The sequence below is a fragment of the Malus domestica genome, chromosome 09 (genome assembly GCF_042453785.1).
Source record: "Malus domestica chromosome 09, GDT2T_hap1".
In the NCBI taxonomy this organism is placed as follows: Eukaryota; Viridiplantae; Streptophyta; class Magnoliopsida; order Rosales; family Rosaceae; genus Malus; species Malus domestica.
The window spans coordinates 4,114,615-4,131,452 of NC_091669.1; the positions used below are offsets into that span (position 1 = coordinate 4,114,615).

Genomic DNA, 16,838 nt, shown 5'->3' on the forward strand with positions numbered 1-16,838 from the left:
AACAATGTCAAAGAAAGTCAACATTAAGTTTTTAACAACAAACGGCCCTATCGTTTCAAAAGAAACTAAAAATATTAGAGGAATGATTTTCACACGTTGTTTTTTTATAACCATGAGATGGTAACGAGCGTCTACATATACAATTGATTGAATGTCAAAAGATATGTTAGGGGTAAAGAAGTAGGGTAAGTAGATAAATTAATTTCTCCCTTAAACTCATCATATGCTTGTCAAGTTCTACTTCCGTACATAGTTTAGAATGTTGATCGTCTTCTCAAATAAAATAAAATGAATGAAAATTCTTAACTGATCAATAAATGGTATACCTGCAATCTTGTTAAGTACATATTGATCATGTGCCCTTGGATATGCATTTCTGGGGAAGTACCAAAACTTGTAAAATCAAATAGTCCGATCGTTCGATTTTACATAAGAAAATCCACTGTTAGGATGATTCTTTACACTGTAAGAATCACCTTCAAAGCCGTCACAAAAAACTTATATATATATATATATATATAATGGTTCGTAGAAAATGCAGGAATTAAAAATAGAAGCGAGCAAAATAAATTGAAGAAGAAACTTCTCTTCAGGCTCCCACTGCTTCAATTAATATCAACACTGATTTCCTGATCACATCCCATGTATGAATCACACATGAAATATAGGGTGTACGTCTTCTTTCCGGCAGTTTCGGCTGCAGAAGCAGCGAATTCGAGCTTTATCTTTGACTTCTTTTGCACGGAAACTTTCTTGATGTCAAGCAAGGAGTCAGTCTTGGTATCTCCAACTACAAGCCACCACCCTTCTTCTTTCCCCTTGGGATATCTCGGAGCATCAACAGGACCTACCTCAGTCCGCCCATCAAGATCGCGATTAAGACTGACTTGCAGTGTGATCTTATCTTCCCCAGCGTTAATACTTTCGCAACCCAGGACCTCATAATTCACATCAGTGTCAGGAAACCGGTTGCAAAACCGTTGAACATCAAGCAACTGTGCATCTGACATCTCGAGTAGCTTGCGTCTCTCATCGTCTTCCATCTGTTTCAAATTAAATACGGTTTCCACGCTCTTTTCAGGATTATCTTGACATCTCTTTGCCAGCTCCTATGTGAAATGAGGAAGCTGTAGAAGCTCAGAATCGCGGTCCCACATACCCTGAGTCACCATCTGGCTCAACTCCATCGCTTGGACAGCAAGTCTTAGCCAGCCGTTACTGGAAATTACATCAATCATTGCATAAACCAACCTAGTTGCGGAAAGGATCACCTCTTGCTGATCCATTGTTAGGTTCCCTCCTACAGGTTGCCTGGAGAAGTGAGCCTGAAGCAGCGTATTTGCTTTCACATGAGGGTCTGTGCATTTGGGATTCTCGAAAGAGAACCTTTGGTGGTTAATTAACCTTCGGACCAACTCTTCATCCCCAGATCGTATGGGAAGCTGTGAATACTCTGAAGCTTGAGCTAGAATCTCCAGAAGACCCTTCATCTTTGTTTTGGAAGTTAAAGAAGAACTGAACCGCTCTACAGTTGTATAACTGATGTAATAATACGATGCTATCATGCCAAGAGGCAAAGGAGATAGGTTTTTTTCATTCTTGATAGCAACGCACTCGCTTGCTTCCAAATCACTCAGTGTCGTTTCAACAAGCTCCGAGAAGTGTTCAGAAAGATGCCGCTGACTAACTACTTGGAGATTATAATAGTTGGGATTCTGTGTGATCCTCCTGTACAAGAAGGTCCATGTAAGATAATCAACTGCGTCTTGCTTGTTCTCAATCATTCCAGCAACAATTTTCGCATTTACATTATCATGTAGGTAATGGTGGAAATGGCTTTCAACAGGCAATGCTTCATACAAGAACTTCTTGTAGTATTCTTTACGAGGCGTGTGGCAGAGGATGAAACACTTCCCAGAATCATCTAGCAGAGGGCGATTGGCACCGCCCATCATCTGCAACAGATCAGTAACATGGTAATCGGTGTGAACATTTTCCCGGCAGTCATAATATTGGGTTCCCATCACAACCACCAAATGAGCTGACAGCGGCACTCCCCAACACATTGAACTGCTTACTACACGCACTTGAATCCAACCAGATTCATAAAGCTGTGACACAATTTGTTGATCTGAACTAGTTAAGCCCTCATGCAAGTAGCCCACTCCAATGCGCAAAGTGGATTGCAATCTTTCATCATTAAGGCTTCCAATCAAAGACTCGATATGACCTTCCCAAGATCGCAATAAAAAAGGTGGTGTCTCATTATTTACATTTGAGCAAGTCACCAGATGCTCAGCAGTTAGTCGGACGTGTTTCCTTGTAGGAACATACACAAGAGCTGGTTCACCATTCCTGGCATGTTGGACAATGGCAGTGTATGTTAATTTCATCATTGCTTGCATCCTCGCTTCAAAATCAGCAAAATCCACCCCCTGAATGTGTATTTCAAGAGGCACTGGACGCGCCGCAGGAGGAAAATTGAAAATGCTGTGAGAGGTAGCCCCTATCCATTCTCCAAGATCCTTTGCATTTCCAAGAGAAGTTGAGAGAGCCACAATACGAATCATGTTCTCGGATTGAGTTGATATATATCTCATCCTAGAGACTATTGCCTCCAAGATTGGACCACATTGACCACTAATCAAGTGGAGTTCGTCTACAATAAAAAGACTAACCTGTTGAACATGTTTCCACTCTTTCCTGCGGCGAGATAAAGCATCCCATTTCTCTGGAGTGCTGATGATAATATGACTTTTCTCAAGCCGTTTCAGGTCTGTATTTATTTCCCCAGATAATTTTTCAACGCACAGATTGAGACCCTTTCCAAACTTCCTTTCCCAGTCACTGTAACGCTCATTAGCAAGAGCTTCAAAAGGTGCAATATACACAACACGCATGACAGGACTATCAGCTTCAGTGCCCTTTTGATGATTCCTCAATATGGCAAACTCTGCACATATGGTCTTCCCACTCCCTGTTGGTGCAGCAACTAAAACGTTCTCATCTGAATTATACAGAACAGTGAAGACCTGAGTCTGAATAAGATTAAAATGCTTAAAATCATGATCGTACAGAGCTTCGAACACTGGATTCCTTAGTGCAGCCAAGGGAAATGGTTGCAAGTCCAATAACTCTGTAGGTGGAGGATACTTATCAGGTAAGATGAGGCGCCTGAAAGAAACAGGCAAAACAGTCTCCGACCCAAGCCACCTATCCGACACAACACGAATGTAGTATTGGGGAGGAAGTGGTTCACAAATTGGAACTGTGAAGTTCAAAGTATGATCCTCATCAATATACAGCTTCTTCCGTAGAAAATATTCATGATGAAGAATGCACTCACCGTCATTATCCTCCACAATTACCCAAAAGGGCTCCACATATCCATGAATTCTGTCCTCCCACTGAAAGTCTGGTGTTATAACAAGCTCGACGTTTAGTACTGTGCGAGTAATCGGTTGGACATGGGCTGCAAGGTTTAATTTGGGGAACTGGTGGATGAACTTATGAAGCATTCTTCCCATCTTTGGCATACGAATAAGCTCCCCCAGCTCCTGTGGAGAGAGGTCATAATACCTTTCCCAGGCCAAGTCTTCTTCTCCAATTTCATCAAAATATCATTCGTTATTAACCCATTGAACTGGCGAAGGGGTGTTTGGACGCCCCACATCCTCTTGTCAACCATTTTGCACAATTTCAATGCCTTTCCTGCTAGCTGAGCCCATCCTCGTCTCAAGACAATCTCAAAAATAGCCCGTAGAAGACGCCCCCCACTCTGAGTAATGAAAACCATATCAGATGACAAAGAAAGCCCTTCAAGTTTCAGTTGTGAAATATAAGCTTGCAGCAAAACATTAATCTTGGCACTGGGCTCTTCCCGACTGCCATTGACCGGGACAGGAACACGATCCAATAGTTGTGCGAGTTCCATCTTTTCATCCTGCCGCACAGTGACGTATATAAAATCCTCACTTAGTGAAAACAACCGAAACAGATCTATATCACCCATTGTGGACTTTAATAGCTCATTATATGTGGATATTGTTCCATGAGTTATATAATAATAACTCGCGATTTGCCCCAGGTCTGTGACCTGGAAGTATCCACTTTTTCTATCATACCTGATCAAATTGTTCCTGTCCAAAATGGTTGCAGCAGAATGGATCAGATCCGCACGCCTCTCCTCCAACTGACTATCTCTTGTGCGAATATCAGCTTCCAAACCATACAGGGTTGGTTCTTTTAACATGCGAACATACAGGTAAGTGTGTGTTAACCAATCAGAGGCTTCTCTAGCATTTTGAACAGTTCCAAGAACAATTTCAGCATTCAATTGGTCAGCCAATTTGGAGACTAATTGACTTTCAATAGGTAGTTGTTGATTCATCAAAGAAAGATAGTATTGTGATTCATTGTGGCCAGTGATGATTATCCCTTCTCCTTCTGAATCGTACTGAGGTCGTCCTGCCCGACCCAACATCTGCATAATATCAAGAGGACTTAGTTCAGTCCATGCTCCCTTTTCTGGATTATAGATCTGAGTCCCCTTAATTATCACGGTGTGAGCTGGCAGATTCACACCCCAAGCAAGTGTTGCAGTGGAAACTAAAACTTGTACATACCCATCAGCAAAAAGAGCCTCAACCTGTTGGCGATCATCCCTGTTCAACCCAGCATGATGAATAGCAAAACCATATGGCAGAAGACCTTTGAGATCATTGCTCTTTACCAAATCTTTATGAACATTAAGAATCTCATGGCTGGCACTGTCTTCTTTCAGAAACCTACCAAGAGTGCCCTTATCAAGTGCAGTGTCTCGTATAGCACAAGCTGTTTTAGCCGTTTCTCTCCTTGAATGCACAAAGATAAGAACTTGATGCTTTCCAGCCATAGAAATCACCTTTTCATAACAAATATCATTCATCAACTGCAACCTCTGCAGTGGCTTCCTTATTGTGATTCCAATATATTGTTGCGAAAGGGGTACAGGTCTGAAACTATTGTCAAAATGAAACAGCCCCTTTGTAACGCGCAAGAACTTCGCCACATCTTCATAGTTAGGGAGTGTAGCAGATAATCCCACCAACCGGATATGGTCTTTTGTGGTCTCAATCAGCCTAACAGTTCTAGCAACAATACTTTCAAGAACAGGACCTCTATTGTCATGAAGTAGATGAATTTCATCAATAATTAAAAGTTTTAGAAGTTGTGTGTAAGTACGATCACCTGACTTTCGGGTAATGATATCCCACTTCTCTGGAGTTGTGACAATAATTTGAGTCTCTTCAATTTGTTGGCGAGTGAGTGTCTGGTCACCACTAAGCTCCTTCACCGTGACACCATAGTCCTGCAAACGATTAGACAGATTTCTAACAACTTCAGCCACCAGCGCTTTCATAGGAGCAACATATACAATCTTATAATCACTGTGGTTTATAGTACCGTTCTCCTTATTCATGTTTAGCCCAATCTGATGAAGTATAGTAAGCACTGCAACATTAGTTTTACCTGCACCAGTGGGAGCACATAAGAGGATATTGTCAGCTTCGAAAAGAGCAGCCCCATAGACTCTGCTTTGTATTCTGTTCAACCGGCTCATCCCTTTGAAAGCCGGTTGTGCCCAATCAGGCATGGCAGATACTTTTACAAGCTCATGATCAGGATATGGTTGAGGCTTCAATGCTGGAACATGAATTTCCTCATATCCCTTTTTCATTTCTTTGCGAGACCTGAGTGGAAACACGCACTTGTTAGACACCAAGAATCTACTTTCTTCTTGAGCAAGGCTATCAAGATCAAGCAACCGCACCTCGCCTCTGAACCAATAACTTCCTCCATCTCTATCCCCAAGCTCGTTCCCAGCAGTCTCATCCTTCAACCTCCGAGCCTCTTCTCTAATACTCTTCTCCAAGTTCTTTTGCCTCTCTTTCGCGCTGGCCGTCGTGTTGTGCAACTGTTGTAAAATTGCAGCCAAATCTGGACCAGAATGCAACATATCCTCCTCGATTTTCTTCCTCTCATCTTCGCTTTGGGCTCTCCCTAAACGGGTGCACCAGACAATTTTCAACCGGTTTCGCACTAGAAGCTTAACAAGGTTGAATTTGTCAAACTGAAGGTGCATCAACAGCCTGGTTTCAACTCCCCTGTCATTGTCTTCGGCAAGTATCTGGAGAACTTCTTCAGAAAGCTTCCGGCATTGAACTGGATCAATATTTTTCTCATAAGCCTCAAAGATCCTCCTCTGAAGCCAATAAGCACCAATGTCCTGAACATTAAGGCTCGAACCATCATTATCCGCTTCCTGCACATCATCATCATCAATCTCACCACCAATTTGCATTGCCCCTGACTTGCTCGGAATGACCACATTATTCCCATCCTGTTCCTCATCTTCCATGACCATATCGAGATCGCTACTCTCCTCCTCCTCCTCATCCTGTTCAAATCGAACCGCAACACCCACATCGTCATCAACAGCTTCACCGCCATCATCCAAGGCATCAATCCCAGCTCCGTAATCCGTGATCCGCCCCCCAATCGAATCCAACCGATCAAAAACTTCATCCGCTATCGGGTTCCACAACTTCTGAATCTCCTTTTTCTTCTCAGAATCCTCAAAGCTCTCGTTTTTAAGAACATCCAAAATCTCATCCGCGGCGCCCACTACACTCAGTGGCTGCCCACCCAACTGTTTCTGAATCACTTCAATAATTTCCTCGTACGCCTTCCCGGTTTCGCTGTTCGTCGGCCTGTAAACACCTTCTTCCTCCACCGAAACACTGAGGACGCTATCTTCACAAAGGCGACGCCTTTTGCTCCGGCGAAACACGGATGCAGGCTCGGCATCAATTGGGTCCCGCTCTTTCTTCTTCCTGGACTTTTTAACCTTGTCGTCAAGCTCCGACGGCCTTCCCCAGAAAACCCTGTCGCCGAAGTTCTTGGGATTAATCTTACCCCAAAGGGACTCACCCTCGCCGCTCAGCTCGTCACGTGATCGGGCACGCGCCTCCGCACCGCCGGCGCTGTTCTGCGCCATGAATTGTCTGCGAATTAACCAAATTAAACCTCAGAAACCCCCAATTGAAATAAAAGAACAATAATCAGAGTCTGGGGTTTTTTAGGGTTCCGATGGAATTGCAAAAGAAGAAGAATTGAAAACAGTAAAAAACGAGGAATTGCAACGAGACCTTCTCCCGTTTTTTTGGGGATAAATTGAGTTGCGTGGTCATCTCCTTCTTGTAGGATTCGCGCCATTCCTCAAGCGTGGCGGCCAAGTATAACATTCTCAGAAAATATTCTACCCCAGGCATTGACCTTGGAAGTCCCACGAAATTTTAATAAAAAGTTCGCGTTCATTTTAATAAAAAGTTATATTTTTATATTAAAAAAATTAGTACTATTTACTTTATCTTTTATTTTGTTATTATCGTTAAAATTCAAAAGTTTTCAAACATTTTTCATTAGTTTTCCTTTAAATAAAACAAAGTTGATCTTAATCTTTATTACCGTTGTATTCAATTGGAATCTTGAGACGTTATTAAAAATAAAGAGTAGCAAATTTTGTAGGTGTGAGTAATAGTAATAATACGGTGTATATGATTAAAAATCAATTGATCTCATTTAGAAAACAACATTTGTATATATGAACTAATCTCACTCGCGATTGAATCCAAAAGGGATTGAACCATGAATAAATATAAAAGAAAATTAATGAAAAGAGTTTGAAAACTTTGAGTTTTAACGATAAGGACAAAATAAAGGGTAAAACGAATAGTACCAGGATTAACATTTTAGTGAAAAAAATGTGGTTTTTCGTTAAAATGAACAATATCAGAAACTTTTCGTAAAGTTCTCTAAATATAATACTTGCCCAGACATACTCATGGTTGACAATAATTTTAAATATAATATTGATTATTAATCACATACCTTGTATTACTGTTATATACGTTGAGGTGTTGGTTGGAATGCCCATACTTGTATTTTTATTGCGGATTGCATAGTCGTATTGAGTATATATGCTCCTTGATAAAAAAAAAAGTAGGGGTTTTAACAAAATAAGATAATAGGAGTATTTTCGTAATATTTTTTTTTAAATTTACATTAAAAGGGAAAGGCAGAAGAGTTCGAAATTATTACAATAATTTAAAAAAGAAATTATTAAGTAGGGATGCATAATTAAAAATCATCATTTTATCTTCTAAGATATTGAACTACGTGCACATATCTCAGTATTATGACTTGCCTTATTCGGCTGCAACCGTTGGTAAATGAAATCCTCTATCACCACCACTCTCTCCTAAATTCCTAATCACTTAATCCAAACGACCCAAAATAATTTATTTTTAAAGTAACACCTAATCCAACGGTTCAACATAGACAGAAATTTTAAAAGCTTTATCAGACGGTGCACATATAATCATAGAAAAATAGCCGTTATACATAGAGCGTCAACAGCTCTAACGTTTCTTTTTTTCTCTCTCCAAATCCATCAATCCTCACTCATTCTTTCCTCGCTTCAGAAAAAAAAAAAAAAAAAGAAAAAAAAAAGCAAACCCTTGATTTTCTTATCTAAACTCAACGAACCCAGTTGTGTCCGGCGAATAATCTCTCTTTTTCTTTCACATTCCGATGGATTTGATCGGCAAGAACGCCGGAGCGGTGACTCCTGTGAAAAACCAACATGGGTCTCGATCCAAGAAGCACGACAACTCGAGATACACTGAGAATTCGAACCCCAATGTTTCCCCTGGCCCCAAACCCACTGCTTCCCCTGCGTCGAAATCGGCGGCGAAGTCCCAGAAATCGGCGTCCAAGAACACAAACCCGGTTGTTCGTTCGCCCCGGAACAAGATCCGGGAGAGAAAGTTCGTCGTCGCGAAGAAGAAATCGAAGAAGGAGAATCCGAATGTCGCCTGCAAGTGCAAAGAGAAGGGAAATTCGAAAATGTGCCTCTGCGTTGCGTATGAAAATCTACGGGCGTCGCAGGAAGAGTTCTTCAAGAAGCGAAACGACGACGTCGAATCCGAGAGTTTGAAGGAGAGCGACAGAGCTGAGCGTGAACTGGAGGAAGCAATCGAGGAGGGTTTGAGGATTCAGGACCTTCATATTGAAGATGGGTCGGGTGATTTGGACCCGGATAGTGAATTGGGTTGTTCGACAATCAAGAGAAGAAGGGACAAGTTGTTGGAAGAGGCGAGGAAGAGTGTGCCAGAGCGTGGGAAGGTGATGCATTTGATTCAGGCATTTGAGAAGCTGCTTTCGATTCCAAGCTCAAAGGATTCGGATGAGCAGAATGGGGAGGAGGAGGCAGCGGAAGAGATTGGGAAGAAGGTAGAGAAGTGGACATTGCCTGGATTGCAGCCTCCTCCGAATGCGCCGGAAACACAGGTTTCGTCGTCGTTTTTCCCGTCTGATTTGTGCTTGACTTCGGAGAATCTCGGTCTGGATCGGCGGCCTTCAGTCTCTTCTTCTTGGGATGGAAGTCTGGGAAGGTTAGCAATTATACTTAATTATAGTTAGCATTACAATTGGATGCACACCAGGTGTTTGTTTGTTGTAAGTCCTGACTGAGTTTTGGATTTGCTATTTTGATTAAACAGTGGTTCAAGCAGGACTTCTAACGGGGGGCGAAGAAACAGAAGAAATGTAAGATCTAGTTTTAACTGTTTTTTACATTATTTGGAGATTGAAAATGATTGACTAACTTAGGTTAGGTTGTATTTTGGTTCGAATTTCAGAGCTCTGAATCTTCTAGCACAATGGGAGGAACGAGATGGAAGAAGAAGCGGCAACAGAGAGCCACTAGCGCTAAGCCATTCAAGCTAAGAACAGAGGTAAATTGTGCGGAAAATGGATGGTATCAAAAAGTACTCGAAAGTTTACTTGCATTCGCATTGCTTCTAACTTTGTTTGGTGATCTCAATGCAGGAAAGGGGAAGACAAAAGGAGGAAGAGTTCGTGAAGAAGTTACAAGAGATGATGATGGAGGAGGAGAGGCAGCGGATACCAATTGCTCAGGGCCTCCCATGGACAACAGACGAACCAGAGGTATAGATACAAATTCGGTGTTCGAAATCACATGAAGAGGACTATATTTAAGTGATTTATTGTTATTGCAAGAAAGACAAGACTGAACCACTAACTTGTATGAAACCTTTGGTGTTTAAGTGATTTATTGCTATTTAAGTGATACCTTTGGTGTTTGTCATCTCAGTGCTTGCTGAAACCTCCGGTAAAAGAAATTACAATACCAACCGACCTGAAGCTCCACAGTGACATGCGGGCAGTAGAGCGAGCTGAGTTTGATCATCAGGTGATTTCAAATACTTGAGCATTGAGAATATGCGCTTGTCCTTATATGTTCAGTCATTCTGCTCAGTAGTGCAAGCAAACTATGTGTGGCAAAGTTGTTTTATCGGTGCCTTTAGGAACACTTCTAGATTTATGGACTCCAAGAAGTTACTCTTATTACATGAGAAATGACCATAACGTCACTTTGGAGATATATATGAGAAATGACTTGTATGGGTGATGTCGGTTGGTATGCTGGGCATGTGATGATATTTCAAGAGACTCGATAACAAATTCCTTTTCTGAAATTGGTTTTGTATTTGTGTGCACTATCAGGTGGCAGAGAAGATGACCCTGTTTGAGCAATACAAGATGGAAAGAGAGAGACTGCAGAAGGTAAAGAGTTATTGCACTTGATGAGCTTTCTATTATCATAGTTATTCTCGACCTGAAATATGAGTTTTGTTATTGTTTTTTCTCTTGCAGTTGGCAGAAGAGGAGGAAATAAGAAGATTGAGAAAGGAGCTTGTCCCAAAAGCACAGCCGATGCCCTACTTTGACAGGCCTTTCATTCCCAGAAGGTAACACTTCATTGATCTGATTGTAAACCGATTATACATAGACCCTTTCTCCTCTTGAAGTTTCTTGCATGTCAAGATAAAACAATGTCATGATTGGAATACTCTCATTTTGGAATGACAAGGGTGTTTCCAAAATCGTTTTTGTAATATGCAGAACAAGAAAGTGCAGATAATTTTTGGAATCCATCCTTACAAAGCGGGTCGATAAAATCTCTTATAAAGTTACACTGATTTACACTGATTCTGGCTTTGTAGGATTTACAGTTATCATGTAATCTGTGGTTCTTTAACTTTCTGCTTTGAAGTTTTAAGGGAGACTAAATATGGTTTCGGTTCCTCCAACAGCGTAGTCTATCCCGTCAAATGTTCTATATTGAGCCAGACATATTCTGATATAAATTGTATTTATAAGTAGGACGTAATACAGTTTTCTGACGCCGTGCTCACGTTTCCTCGTTGTTAGGTCAATGAAGCATCCAACTATACCGAAAGAACCGAAGTTTCATGTGCCTCAAAACAAGAAGATCAAGTGCTGCTTGTCATGGAACGATATGAGCTCCTACACTTACGAACATTGAAGCCTGAAGAAGAAGACGAGAAAGAACCCTTAATCTGTTTCTCCTTAGCCTTGTTCATTCCCCCTTTCGTATTAGTGACCATTAATCATGTCTTTTAAATTTTTAATCCTGTATATGATTTGTAAGCAACTAGTTTAGTTGTGATTTTTCCACCATTAATTTGATTCTTTGAAAGATTTTTCTTAAGAGGTACAAAGACAATCTTATGTTGTGACAATCGTTCTTCTCAAATGAAATTTATATTTGAGATTTAGGGAATACGTGCAGAAAATACGTAAAATTTTATTAACTATCAAGATTCGGAATAAACCAATTTGATCTCTCTTAGATGATGAAAATTTCATACATTTGTAATAGAAGTATTTATGTATTTATTTTCCAAAAAGAAACAAACTCACAAAGTATTTATGTATTTACTTGGAAAAGAGGAAATTATAATTACATCCTTGAGAATTTGTGAGGATCAAATGCATGTTAGCCACAAAAATTAGTTTACATTTGAAGGCTTAAAATATTTGACAATTTGATAAGGCAAAATCAACTTAAAATCCATAAACCATTTAAAAACTCATTTTCTTGTTTTGTTTTTTAAATTTTCAAATATTTTAAGGATTTGGATATAAACTAATTTAATCATGTGATTAATATGCATTTAGTTTTCACAAATGCTCAAAACAAAGACCATAAAAGAGAACTAAAACCAAACAAGGGGGAGCACATAATGAGCAAAAATAAGGAATTTCTAAAATATATTTCATAAAATACAATAATAACTAAAACAAGTAATATTTTTTAAACAACAATAAATAATATATTATCAGATAAAAAAATAAATAAGAGTCAATTGAGGCTAGTTAAGATAAATTGATTAGGGGTGGAAAAAAATACCAAAAATTTCAAACCGAACCCAAAATATCCCGAAGCGAAAAAATCTCAAAATGAATCCCGAACCGATCCCGAAATTTCAGTACGAGAATCGGTCTCATATTTTCATTCATTTGATAATCCCGAACCGAACCAAAATAAAAAATAAAAAAATTAATTAAATGCGAAACCCAATCACATCGATTCGTAGTCGTTGACATAAAACACAAATGAAAGAGTTATGTAAGAATAAAAATATAGAAGACTCGCCAAAGCGGCAAGCTCTGTTGCCGAGCATTTCCTCATTCTAATGTAGTCGCTCCGCTACATCAAATACTGGTTGCTACTTAATATAGGATTTGGATCATCTCCCGAGCTTATGGAGAGGATCCTCCTGATCAAGACACGTGGACCGTTGGATGAAAATTCAGCGATTACAAATAGGAAGGTCCTTTAAAGTTATAATAATTATAATTGTTGGATTTTCATCCAACGACCCACGTGTTTTGATCAGGAGGATCCTCTCCTTAAGCTCAGAAGTGGATCCAAATCCATTAATATATACTTTAATATAAAATTCGATACTTCCAACATTAAGGAGAGGATCCAAATCCCTTAAGTATATCCTTAATATAAAATTCGTGATGTGGTACTTCCCTTAAGTATATCGTTAATATAAAATTCGTGATGTGGTACTTCCAACATTAAGGGGAGTATCCAAATCCCTTAATATATACTTAATATAAAATTCGTGATGTGGTACTTCCAACATTAAGGGGAGTATCCAAATCCCTTAATATATACTTAATATAAAATTCGTGACGTGGTACTTCCAACATTCTAATGTAGTTACTTTTCTGCCTTTCAACACGTCAACAATCTATCATTTTGCCCTTATTCGTGATGTTAATTACGGAAGAGGATCCTCTCCTGAGCTCAGGATGAGAATCCTCCTGATCACGAAATCCAGACCGTTCAAATTTAATCAAACGGCTTCAAACAGGGAGCCCTCTAAAAATTATAATAATTGCAACCGTTGGATTAAATTTAAAAGATCCGAATTTTGTGATAAAGAGGATTCCCATCCTAAACTCAAGAGAGGATCCTCTTCTGTTAATTACAACGACACAATAGATTCTTCATTCCACCCTTTTTTCTTCTACTCCTCCTTTTCTCATTTACTATACGCCACCTTCTCTCTGGAAATATATCGACTGGACTGGGCACCTTTTCTCCTTAGCCTTGTTCATTCCCCCTTTCGTATTAGTGACCATTAATCATGTCTTTTAAATTTGTAATCCTGTATATGATTTGTAAGCAACTAGTTTAGTTGTGATTTTTCCACCATTAATTTGATTATTTGAAAGATCTTTCTTAAGAGGTACAAAGACAATCTTATTGTGTGACAATCGTTTTTCTCAAATGAAATTTATACTTGGGATTTAGGGAATACGTGTAGAAAATACGTAAAAATTTACTAACTATCAATATTCGGAATAAACCAATTTGATCTCTCTTAGATGATGAAAATTTCATACATTTGTAATAAAAGTATTTATGTATTTATTTTCAAAAAAGAAACAAACTCACAAAGTATTTATGTATTTACTTGGAAAAGAGGAAATTATAATTACATCCTTGAGAATTTGTGAGGATCAAATGCATATTAGCCACAAAAATTAGTTTACATTTAAAAGCTTAAAATATTTGACAATTATATAAAGCAAAATCAACTTAAAATCCATAAACCATTTAAAAACTCATTTTCTTGTTTTGTTTTATTAAATTTTCCAATATTTAAGCATTTGGATATAAACTAATTTAATCTTGTGACTAATATGCATTTAGTCTTCACAAATGCTCAAAATAAAGACCTTAAAAGAGAACTAGAACCAAACAAGGGGGAGCACATAATGAGCAAAAATAAGGAATTTCTAAAATATATTTCATAAAAAACAATAATAACTAAAACAAGTAATTTTTTTTTAAACAACAATAAATAATATATTATCAGATAAAAAAATAAATAAGAGTCAATTGAGGCTAGTTAAGATAAATTAATTAGGGGTGGATAAAAATACCGAAAATTTCAAACTGAACCCAAAAAATCCCAAAACGTAAATCCCGAAAATTTCGGTACCCAATCCCGAACCGATCCCAAAATTTCACTACGGGAATCGATCTCACATTTTCATTCGTTCAGTAATCTCGAACCAAACCAAAATAAAAAAATAAAAAAAATTATTTAAATGTGAAACCCGATCACATCGACTCGTAGACATAAAACACAAATGAAAGAGTCATTTAAGAAACTCACCAAAGCAGCAAGCTCTGTTGCCAAGCATTTCCTGATTCTAAAGTAGTCGATCTGCTCTTTCAACATACTTAACATAAAATACTGGATCGGCGTCGATCCAGACCGAGATTCTCCGTCGTCAAGTACAAATCAGATGGAAGTCGGGATCGGCGTGCTTCATCAAACACTGGTTGCCATACTTAATATATGCTTAATATACTTAATATACAATTCGTGATGTAGCTACTTTCAACACTCTAAACCAGTATTTTATACTTAATATCCTTAATACACTTAATATAAAATTCGTGATGTAGCTACTTTCAACACGTCAACAATCTATCATTTTGTATATAAACCATTATCCACCGTTCTTCTCGTACTCCGCCTTTTCTCGCTATCTATACGCCACCTTGTTTCTCTTACAAACGGCAGAGCGACAACAAATTCTCTCTGGAAATCGAAGCATATCTAGAGTTACAAAACCTGGATTACTTTCAGGTGGTCGTAATGCTTGGTCCGTTGCTCCTGCGGTTTAGAGGTTTGGTCATAATGCTTACGGTACTGTACGAGTTGGAACCGGAGAAATATATCGACTGGACTGGGCACGTAGCGGTATTTCCCGCTTGTAAGGACTGCGCGTTGGCCTCCTTCAAAACAAAGTTCTCAGCGACGCCGTTCGTGGACGAGTTGGACGATTCAGAAAATCCGAGGGTGCACACAGCGTCACTACACACAGCGCCGTGCGTTAATCTTTTCCTCAAGAAACACGAGCGTACGGACGGCGCGTCGGTATTGTTCGGTGTTAAGCTCAGAACGTCGACGCCATTGGTGTACGAGTTGGAACTGGAGAAATCGACGCGGTGCGTGGTGGTCTTTCTCGCTCGTAAGGACTGCGCGTTGGCTTTGCTCGGCGGAGAGCTCGGAGCAACGCCGTTGGAGGAGTTCCAGGAATCAGAGAAATCAGCGCTGCAGACGCAGATTAACATTGTGCTCTCCGCCGACCGGTAACGAACTTCCTTGCTTTCAAATTTTATTAGAATGACTTAATTAACAAGTAACAATCCAATTGCTGTTAATTAACTGTCTAATGATTTCATTAGTAATACTTCTCACTTACGAATGAAAAGTAATATCACTAAACCCGTAATACTAAATGATTACTTCAACTCTGTAGTAGAATTAATTGTTCGTCCTTTTATACTTATTTCAACATTTTAATGAATTAACTGTCCAATTAATTTCCAAATGATGAAAATTTCTAATTCGCCTTCTGATTTCGGCAGGATGGCTGTGATTTGGGCTCCAAAAGGTTGCGGTGTTGACGGCTTCTTTGCTGTTGCTCTCAGTGAGGACAACAAGGTGGGTTGTCTTTTTTTTCTGAATATGATTACACCATTTAATTATGATTAGTGTGATTGTTAAGTGGTTCGGAGTCTGGGCCTTAGGCCTTAGGCCTTTTGTTGTCTCTGTTGTTCACAATTGGGCCTTTTCCTGATCTATGTGGGCTTGTTCTTGTTTCTTTCCTTTAGTTTCAAGAAACAATTTAGCTTCCCAAACAGAACTACTTAGGATTATTAGTCCACCCATCCATACACACCTATGAAGCTAATTGACTTGTTCTCTTCTGCATAGTTCTTCTCTAGCCAAAACTATATTAGCAACTTTAAGTTTTCATGGAAGCGATTAATATCGACTTTTGAGCTAATTGACAGGTCCTTGTATTGGATGACCCGGAATATGTTCACTACAATGTAGAAACTATTAACCTGACAAACTCGCAAGATAAGCGTTTCATGTTATTGAAACATACCAGTGTTAGCAACAGTAAGTGCATTTTTTATAATGTTCCCTTTCTTTTATTCTATCGAAAGCATTACAAAACGTGTATGTACGGATATTGAAGCAACTACACCAATTATTGCACATTTCATATACTTTTTGGTTTGCAATATAACATGCGCCAATCAACATAAATGCCCTGCTTGTTCTCAAGGCCGCAAGATTTTATCAAGCTCCTGCAATGCACTTCCGATCGTTACAAATGATATCGCTGTTACTAAAAGGTGCATTTAAAGTTGTTTCTTGTGTAATATGTTCTTCCGTGTGGATGTGTATTTTCTTAAACCTCTTAGTATGTTCTCTCTCACACACAGTCGCAGTAATCAACTTAATAAATTTTGATTTTATTCTTGTTCCAGAATTTTATGGCTTTCCATTAAG

At 39.1% G+C, this 16,838-nt stretch overlaps 1 protein-coding gene and 1 pseudogene across 1 annotated transcript; one reads left to right on the forward strand and one right to left on the reverse strand.

Moving 5' to 3' along the window:
* Positions 1-394: 394 nt before the first annotated feature.
* On the reverse strand, positions 395-7,206 carry LOC103411377 (DExH-box ATP-dependent RNA helicase DExH12-like; annotated as a pseudogene).
* A 1,241-nt stretch (positions 7,207-8,447) lies between these two features.
* Positions 8,448-11,641, forward strand: LOC103421641 (microtubule-destabilizing protein 60-like). The gene is made up of 8 exons (XM_070804652.1): positions 8,448-9,497; positions 9,606-9,651; positions 9,744-9,839; positions 9,934-10,053; positions 10,220-10,318; positions 10,633-10,692; positions 10,783-10,877; positions 11,341-11,641. Exons 1-8 carry the CDS (start codon positions 8,635-8,637, stop codon positions 11,453-11,455), a joined length of 1,494 nt encoding a protein of 497 aa, XP_070660753.1. The 5' UTR covers positions 8,448-8,634; the 3' UTR covers positions 11,456-11,641.
* Positions 11,642-16,838: the final 5,197 nt, after the last annotated feature.

Excerpts from the sequence above, each read along its gene's own strand:
- LOC103421641 (XM_070804652.1), top strand. The coding sequence starts at position 8,635 with ATGGATTTGATCGGCAAGAACGCCGGAGCGGTGACTCCTGTGAAAAAC. Across the intron at positions 9,498-9,605 it reads TGGGATGGAAGTCTGGGAAG|TGGTTCAAGCAGGACTTCTA; the intron begins GTTAGCAATTAT and ends TTGATTAAACAG. Across the intron at positions 9,840-9,933 it reads CATTCAAGCTAAGAACAGAG|GAAAGGGGAAGACAAAAGGA; the intron begins GTAAATTGTGCG and ends ATCTCAATGCAG.